The 9,242-nt window shown below is 52.9% G+C and overlaps 1 protein-coding gene across 1 annotated transcript in view; it reads right to left on the bottom strand.

Moving 5' to 3' along the window:
- Window positions 1-337: 337 nt before the first annotated feature.
- NPLOC4 (NPL4 homolog, ubiquitin recognition factor) overlaps window positions 338-9,242 on the bottom strand; it is a 46,842-nt gene continuing 37,937 nt past the window's right edge. The window contains exons 14-17 of the mRNA XM_030534596.1: window positions 6,836-6,931; window positions 5,418-5,534; window positions 3,787-3,889; window positions 338-3,150 (exon numbers count right to left, since the gene is read on the bottom strand). Coding sequence (XP_030390456.1) covers window positions 2,993-3,150; window positions 3,787-3,889; window positions 5,418-5,534; window positions 6,836-6,931 — 474 coding nt within the window. The 3' untranslated portion in view covers window positions 338-2,992. The remainder of the gene's footprint in view (window positions 3,151-3,786; window positions 3,890-5,417; window positions 5,535-6,835; window positions 6,932-9,242) is intronic.

The following is a 9,242-nucleotide window of genomic DNA, read 5'->3' as shown; positions in this document are numbered from 1 at the left end:
GGTGGCTGTGCAGCGGGGAGGGTTGGATTGTTTCTTTACCTGCTGGACGAAGCTCCCTTGGGGCACAGGCGAAGGATGCTCCTTGTGAGCGAGTGCCCACGGCCCTTGCCTGGTGCAGGCCCCATGGTGATGTGGCTTTACGTGCGGACAGCACAGGCCTGGCTCTCAAACCCCTCGTGTCCCCCGCAGCCTACACAGGCCCTGGTCTCACTGCTGCCCTGAGCAGTGGCAGACACAGGCAACAGGTTGGAGCAGAGGCAGCTGCTCAGCCTGGGTCAGAGAACCAAGCAGAATTCTGGCTGGAGGTGGGTCAATAAACACACCAGAGCCCAGCAGCCTGGTTCACATTTCAGATGCTTTTATTAGGTTTTACTTGCAGGGCTTTACTGAAGAGAACTCCAGTCCACACCCAACACGCACACCTCTGCAAGCCGAAGAGCACAGAAAAGTAAGAGCAGCTAGCCCCAGGGAGCCCAGGAGAGCCCCCCACACCAACCCCGAGCCGGACAGAGCCGCCTGCCCTCCAGGCAAACACAGCCAGGCAGCAATGAACTACTCTTCAAACAGCAGCAAGATGGCGCGAGGGATCCTTCAACTGCAAAGGGTAGAAACCATGTCACTCCTGCCAGCTGTTCGTGGGCTGCAGCGAAGGGGGTGGCAGTGCAGGGATGAGCTGTGAGAAGTCAAACTGTGTCCCCCCTACCAGCTTGCCCACCCCACTACTGGCCTGCTGGAGGGAGGGCATAAGGGGAAAAGCCCCACCTGATGGATGGGGTACCAAGGGTCTGTTTGACCCATTATGATCAGCCAGTCTGAGTTCCCCTATCAGTCTGGGAGGAAACAAGCTTGCAGCATTATCCTGTCAGGGGACTCACTCCTCCTGTTTCAACCCTGAGCTGCTGGTTCTCTTTGAATAACGAGAGGAAGGGCCTCGCTGACCAGCTGGGAAGGGGTCCTTACAATGCAGCTCAGGAAATGTTGGGGCATTTGCATGAGTACAACTGGAGAGAGGCAGTGAACCCTGAGGCCAGGTGCTGCTCCGGGAATGGCAAACAGGCCAAAGCTCAGCGAGACTCCGGGAGAGGGGAAGGCAGGCGTTGGACGGGCACTTCCCCAGGCTACCAGCCGCCTCTAGCCTGGGCTTGGGCTGGCCAGCTGGGCTGCTATTAAGGTCACTAATGCGCAAGCAGAGGAAAAAGGGACATGCAATTCTGCCTCAGTGTGGTTAAAAACAGAAGCAGCAGTGGCAGCCGCTGTTCTAAATTTAAAGGAGCAGTAGAGAGTGGTGATTTCATGGGAGACCTGCCCTTTGGGGCCTGGCCCCTACCCACACCCCGGCTGTGGCCCCCGAGGCCAGCGCTGAACCTCAGGCACTAGAGAGCAGCTAACAAGACTGGATTTGCCGCGAGGAGACCCAGGCAAGTTGGAAGGATGGAACATGCTGCATCTTTGCTATGGGGCTCACTTTGCTCCAGGGGAGCGGATCAGCTGCTGAAAAGGTGTGGGGCTCTTCCCTTTGCTTGGGCACCTGGGCTCTGGCTAACTCCCAAGCAGTCAAACGGAAAAGAAGCCAGGCCTGGCCTGGGGGGTCTAATGCAGAACGGGTGCTGCAAAGCAGACTTACAAGTTACATTCGCTTCCTAAGTGCCCCAGCCTCGCTCTGTAGAGGGGAGACGGCCAAGGACAGTAGTTCCTCCAGTGGCTGGCAGATGGAGGAGCTGGCACTAAATGCAAGGCAGTGGCAACAGCAGGAGCATGCACCGTATTGCCGTGCCTGGCTTGCACCCTGCGATGGGCTGTCCCCTTAAGGGAGAAAGGCGTGAGTGAAAGGACGCCTGCTCCACAGAGCTGGGGCGGCTGCCCACCAACCGCTTTAGCAAAAGCCCTAAGCTAAGGTGCCAGCCTCACCTCTGGTCTGGGACAGCGAGCTCCCTCTGCTTGTTCGCTAGCCCTTGGGAGATGTAGCCGGCAGGAGCAGACCCAGCCCTGCATGCCCTTTCAATCAGGATGCCATGACCCTAGGCAGGGGAGAGCCGAGGAGTGACTGCCAAATCTGCTTTGTGGAGAGGCAGCTCAAATACGTCTGGGCACCGTGCTGCTGGGCTGCAGTGAGGGGTCACCCAGGAGAGACAGGGCTCCTGGGTTCGCAGAGGGATGGATACCAAGCGCACGCCAGAAGCACTGCGGATGAGCTCCGGGGCGGGGCCGCTTTGCTTCTGGCCCAGCGCTGGTGCTCACTGTAGGTTCACCAGCTGCAGACCATTTAGTCAAAGCTGTAATTATGGTGGAGGCTCAGCCGAGTCAGGCACTGATGGCTACAGAAAACCACTGGAGAAGAGCCGACTGTTGACAACCCAACCAGGCATCGGAGAAGGAGCGCTGGGGAGGGGGGACAGCGATCCCCAGCTAAGAGCAGGCTGTGGGACCACGCCATGCCTACAGCATCACTTCCTCCCAGGCCATCTCCTGTGCTAAGGTTGCTGGGACAGGGGAGCTGCAAGCTAATCAAGGGAGGTCAGCCCCTTGCGGCCATGCACCTGTGGAGATGGCCCCGGAGCTCGCTCAGCTCTGAGGGAGAAGCAGCTGCTGTCGAATGAGATCAGCACAAAGTCTAGAGAGCCCCTGGAGCTGGCAGGAGAGCCAGTCACAGGATGACAGCGTGGGGAGGTCGCCCGAGTCATGGCAGGGGCAGCGGAGTGTGTGGACATTGAAGCAAAGAGTCTCCTCATGCTGGACTAACAGCATGGGGCGTTCCCGTTTCCAGCTAAAATCCCACCCACAGCCAGCCTGCCTCCCCTCCCTATTGCTAGGCCCCAGAAAGGACAGTGCAGAGCGCTCTGCAATCAGAGAGACAGACCTGGCAGCCCCCCCTCACTCGGTCTGCCCCTTGTGGCGCATCAATACGGGGGAGTGGGGCATGAGAAACCAGCCTGCTTTTTAAAGGGTTTGCCTCTGTATTTGTCAGTCTGCCCCTAGCCCCAAGCAGCGGGGGCTAGGTCCTGGGGAGGCTGCACATCTCGCAATGGTCTGTGCCGGGCTGGTTCATGAAGGTGCAGTGTTGGCAAGCCCACATGGCTGAGGACGCAGCATGTGTTGAACTGCCCATGGCACCATATTCATGTAACCCTGAGAGTGGGACACCAACCGTGCCTGTAAGGGAGAAACAGAGCAGAGGTCAAGGCTGGGAAGAGGGGAGGACTGGGGGCAGGAGGAGATTCACATGGGAGCTTCTACATGTAATGCAACACCCTAGGACAGGGGAGTGGTGCGGCCTGACCCTGGGACCTCTGGGTCTGAAACTAGCAGTTTCTCCTACCTCGGCTTAGAGCCAGAGAGGCTCATGCTACTAAACCTGCATTCCCCATGCCTGTGCCTGTGCCCAGCCCACTGTCTGGGGTCTGTGCCGAACGGGGTGGGGCACTGCACGGCAGACTGCTTGCGGCTGTGATGTCACAACGCCTGTCGCAGGCAGGAGACTGAGGCAGACAATGGCATCCAGAGATTTCCGTGCTTCTATCTCCCAGGTTTAGGATTGGCTCAGGTAAATCAGGCCAGGATTGAGGGTATCTGCTTCATGCTACAGCCCTCCCGTGGCGCTCCTGCCTTTGGCCCAGGAGGTGGGTACTGCCTGGGCCACCAGTGCTCTGAGCCCCTGCTGGCCTTGGGGGCCAGCTCATTCCCTGTGCAGGAGCACGGCTGTGCCAATCAGCAGCCAGCCCAGGCAAACCACTTCGTTACTCCCCATTGCTGGTCACAGGAGAACAGCAGGTAATTCTGGGAACTCACTACAGAGCTGTTCAATGGTGGCCCATTGCTCCGATTTCTTCCAGGTCTGCGCCAGCTCCTCGTTCCTGGTCCTCACCGCCTCCAGCAGCAAGCTGATGCTATCCTGTACAAGAGAGCACGCAAGTCTCAACCAGGGCACACGGACCAGGGCTGGGCTCCTGCAAGCCCCTGCCCCTCCACCTCGCACTTCAAGCTCCATAGTGAGTTTATTCCCCAGTGGCAGCCAGGAATTCTAAAAAAACCCTTTAGTTTGATCTTTCATCCTTTTTACAGAGGTGCCACTCTGGGGACACAAGCAAGCGGCCACTCCCTGCCTGGAGGGGGCTAGTCAACAGCGTTTGATTGGCTTTATAAATCCTGCTTCTAGTTTCTCCCCAGGGCTGACATGTCCCCTGATGCTTGGCCAAACAGAAGCTAGAGCAATTAATTCAGGGCGTGTCTAGAGCAGATCAGATGGTCACAGTGGTCCCTTCTGGCTTTAGAATCCATAAATGAACATAGGCTGGAGCCAAAAGGCATTCGTTGCACCCTCTGCACAGACAAGTGGGCCAGAAGTATCTGGTAACTTTGTATTCATGTTGGGCTGTAAGATTTAGCAGGACTGGATGAAGGCACCATGCACCTAATCACCATGTGGAGCCTTTACTCAAGAGGCCAAGGGCTGGAATAGCAGGAGGGCTCAGACAATAGTTTCGAGGTGTATGGGCAGGTTTACACAGGGGAAACTTGTGCAGTGCCTACCTACATTAGGTCTGGCTCTAGTCACCACTCCTAGCCCCTCGTTTCAGGAGCACTAGAGCACCTTCCGGGAGTTAAAACAGCCAGTCCACTGTCCCCCCGAATGGCAGCTGCTGCCCATTTCTGAAGCGAGCCTGCGAGACAGCCAAGGCTCGCTCACGCTTTTATCACAGAGAAAAAAGACTGGACAAAATTCCGAACACAACATCTCCCTGATTGGTCCTGATCTCCAGCTGCCCACTGGCAGCCCAGCTGTGCTGCACATGCTCAGTCTGTGCAATTCTCGAAGCCTCTGGAAAACACATGGCTTTTCTTGTTGGTCTGTTATTTAAAAATGGGAAAATATGAGTGGTGCAGATGTTAATGCAGGGCTTGATACACAGCCAGCTCCTCGTGCCAAGCCAGTACAGCAGAGCTGCAAAGACAGGAAGTAGTTGTCCTGGAAGAGATTTGGTGGCTCCGATCTTGTTATCATTATAAAAGGAATTTCTGATTCCGATACTTTTAAACCTTTCCAGCTACCTGAGCTGGAGCCAAGGGGCTGTATCCAGCCTGTGACCCTGCTCACACAGCCACCACCGACTCGCTGCTTCCAGCCATGCAGAGGCTCAGATAAATCTAGCCTCTTACCATCAGCCAAAAGGGTCACCGAGAAGGAAGGACAGTTGCCAAGCTCTATTTTCTCAGCAGGAACTACAGATAAACCAGCAAACAAGCTGGGTCTGAGGACTCAGACTGAGCGAACAGACGCACAGCGCTTTCCACCGCACATGCAACTGATGCTCCTGCCTTGATTCCTGAGGAGGAGAGGCTTGGTGCTGGTCTGTAATGCGATGCTCACTGCAAGCCCTTTGTGCCTTTGTCATTAGCCAAACTCATTTTCTATTACATACCTGCAGAGGCATGACCTCGTTGGTGACCAGAAAAAGGAGCAGATGGAAATCAGAGATGACGTCTAGGAAAACAGAGGAAGTGTTCTGAGATAGGTACGTGGCCAAGCTGTGGAAGTCCTGCAGAGATTGGAAAGGGGAAGAAAAACAACACAGAAGTCATATTTCCTTACCCCAGTGTGATAACCTGATTTTTCCTTTCAGATACACCGACAAAGAAGATTCTGGTAAAATTCCTTCCTCTATCAACAGACACAACTGCGATGCAGACTGACATCCTGAAATCAGAGAGCCTTGCAGACTGAATTGCAGCTGTTCACATGTCCAGAGAAAGGGAATCTGGAATGATTCAGACATCTGAAAGACCCCAGGGAGAGAGAGCTGAGCCCAGACACTGGAGCACTCAGAATGGCAGCAAGTCAGAGCCACACCAGTTTGGGGCAGAGAGGGAACAGGAAGATAATGCCCCAGTGGTGTCTTGGTGCCCCAGTCAGGAATGAGTGAGCTGGCTAACAGGATCATGCCCTCTGAAGCCTGCATCAGCCAATTGCGCTGAAGTGGAGTAGGCTCGCCAGGTGCAGAAGAGACCCATGTCTCACAGCAAGGTGGGTCAGGAATCCTTTAACCATACAGTTACGCTGACTATTTCATTATCCAGCAAACCCCTGAGTTGCTAAGTGATACATTCTAGCTGCCTCTCTCACAGCTTCTACAGGAGTTTGCATTTGTGCAGGAACTATTCACTCCCGATTCATTTTATGTCCAACTATTTCCGAAGAAATCTGCTACTTTCCATGCCAATCCCTTTTGTGAGACTGACCATTACTATTACCAAGAAACCCCAAATGCCTGCTGATTTGGCCAGCTCACATGTGGCTAGGGCAATCTGATAGCTGCCCCGTTCTGTAATGAACAGTTCAGCTTTTGAAAACCATTCCACAAAAGCAGCCAGTATTCTCGGTGTCAGCACTAAACCCAGGAGCCACTGTAGACCCTGGATGTCGTTTGACCGACCCCTAGCAGTGCGATGAAGCAGCGCAGTTTTGTCACATACAGGATGCACTCTTCACTAATTCTTAATCAAACACACGCCATGGAATTGGCAGCTCCTTTTTTAGAACTTACTTGCAAGAGGCAATTCTTGGCAAGCAAAACGGCCTAATTCATATCACTGGGATGGGTGGGGACTGGCGCATCCAGCAGGGATGATTTATAGGGAGGTGCAAAGCATTCAAAGAGGGAAGTTTTAATAAGCATATTGCCAAGTGTGGATCAAACTATGAGATGGCTCGATGGAACAGCTGCTGCAGTCTCTCTACTGCCGTCCCCTTTCAGGGGGCTTAGCGTAAGGAAACATGTAGAAGATTACATACACATGTATGATTGTACAGGTAGGGGAGACACTTTAAAGCATTCCTCACCTGAGTTTCTCCCAGCACGTCACGGTTCTCAATAGGGAACGGATTTTGAGAAATAGAAAAAGTGTAAACGGGATCCTTGGGGAAAGTTGTGGTAATCTGAAAAGGCAAGGAAGAGCTATTAGAGCAGAGCACTAGGATGCTGAGTAGACAGGCCAGGCCCGGTTCACAGGCGCCGGAGACCTCAGCCCACTGCCTCCAATAGCTGAGAAACACCACTCATGGCACAGCTCAGCGTTCAGCCAGGAAGGTCACAAAGTGATTATTATGTGGAACTTCTAAAGCCTTTTTCACATGTCAAAGGATATTTGATCAGCATTTCCCTTTTCCAGAGCAGCCCCAGCATTCAGAAACAGCGACATGGCAGCCGACTCTCCCCTGAAAACATACAGGCTCACACTGCAGACCTTCTCCCCACGCCCACTGATCTGACAACTGCGCCTGAGGCTGGCAATTTGGAACCGGCTCTTTTTATGCACTGGAAGAATTACACGGAGGAGGTTGGATTAGAGAGGCACTGGGGGGCACTGCTGAAATCTGCAGCTGGGACTTGGGGCAGTCTGAGAAATGAATAAAGAGGTCACCCAGATCACCTCTTTACATACATCTGTTTTCTCTGCACTACAAGGCCTGGCCTTGAGCACAGCCCAAGGAAAAACAGCATGAAACACTCAGGCCATGCGACTCAGCCCTAACCAATAGTCTAAGCCAGTGAGGTTCCAGGAGCGCCCCCTCCTGGCGTGGCGCGGTTATCACCTGGACAGGGTGCAGGTTTTGAACACCACTGGATAGAGGGGTGCTCTGTTACACACAGCGTGTTGGGGAAGGGGAACTTACAGCAAGTGAACTGAATAAAAATGGGGTTCCTTTATTTCTTGCCAAGGAAGATTAAGGAACCAGAAAGCTGGTGTCTTATCGAGAACTTGGCTTTTGCCATTTGTATCAGTCCAGTCCGAAACCTTTCAGCAACACGAGGTGCCTCAGTGCAGTGCACAGTCAAGGTATTAGAAAGAGCATCAATGGCACTGAAGCTGATACAAGCTTTTATCCAAACGGTAAGTGATTCCTCAACTGCTTGGCCATCCAAGTAGGCTCTCCTGCCTGTCTCTAATCTCGTGCAACTTTCTGCCACTGGAATCAGTCACTCCAGCAAAGGACGAGACCCTCTCTGATGCAGGGTTTCCCAGTCTCCTCCTAATCCTGGAATCCCCTGCCATCGATACACTCTTTGGTCAGCTTGCCCAGGCCCCCCAATCCTGTCACTGGATTGGTGGGGACTTTGCCAGATGCTCAGAAATCCCATGCAAGCAAGTGGACTCCTAAGTTCTTACTAGGTGGAACTGAGCCAAGTAGGGCTCAAACAAACCCTTTGCTGTCCTCTTCTGGCCTTGTGCATTTTGTTAAATTGAGCTATAAACGCACTGTCCTGGGACTCACTAATATTCCTCCTCTTTGCCGCTTACATCACTTGGAAGGAGGGTGACAGCTGGGCCAGAAGAACGTACAGGCCAGCAAGGTGCCTTCATACTCTGATTCTAGGCTATTAAAGTCTTATTAAAAAAGAGCTTTTCAATCAAGGATGTGTGTGCAGTTTGTAGCTGACATCAAAGATGCAGAACTAACACCCATTGAAATATTAACCAGAAAAATACTTGGTTAGTTTTTGGTTTTTTTTAAAGATGCTTCAGAAATTCAGTTTTCCATCATTCCAGACTCCTCCTAAGTGCATGTTCTGTCAATCTGTTTTCCTCTTAATTACACCCCAGGTAGTCCAAACCAGATGCCTTTACTGCTGGGGTAATAAATACGTTCCAGTGCTGTCAACTGGAATGGAACGTCTACAGGCTCCACACAATGGGTCTCATTGTTCCAAACGCAACATTTCACTGCATGAAGCACGTGTCAAAGTCTTCAGCCCAACATGGCTTTGATAAGTGACACACCCCACAGAAAAAAAAACAACAGAGAAGAAGAGTGCGTGTTGGTTTCCAGTCCATCTGCTTCCCCACATCTGGGCTTTCCTGGGGCAGTGCTTGGGACTTTTGTATTCACACTAGCAGCAGCTGGAGTGGACCAGTGCTTTGACCGGATTTAATCATTAGTGGCACCACCTCCACTCCCGCATTATTTTCTGTCATCTGAATGATCTGCCTCCCAGGCTCCCATCCAGGAAAGGCCTCCATTAAAGTTGAAAGACAGTTTGAAAGCAGAGTTTTAATGCTGCTCCCAAGTGCACTGGCAACACTTACTAAACAAGGCAGGGCTCTCAGATCCATTGCCCTTTGGCTCCCAACACTCAAGGATGCATAGCCCAAGAAACAACGCTGCTCCCTGGGGGGACACATTGAGTGGTGGGCAGATGGGACCTGAACACAGAACTGCAACTAGGATTCCTTCTCCAACATGAAAG

Source organism: Gopherus evgoodei, chromosome 15 (assembly GCF_007399415.2).
Source record: "Gopherus evgoodei ecotype Sinaloan lineage chromosome 15, rGopEvg1_v1.p, whole genome shotgun sequence".
NCBI classification, from domain to species: domain Eukaryota; kingdom Metazoa; phylum Chordata; order Testudines; family Testudinidae; genus Gopherus; species Gopherus evgoodei.
The sequence above is the reverse complement of the archived record's forward strand: the minus strand, read 5'-3'. Positions and strand labels throughout refer to the sequence as shown.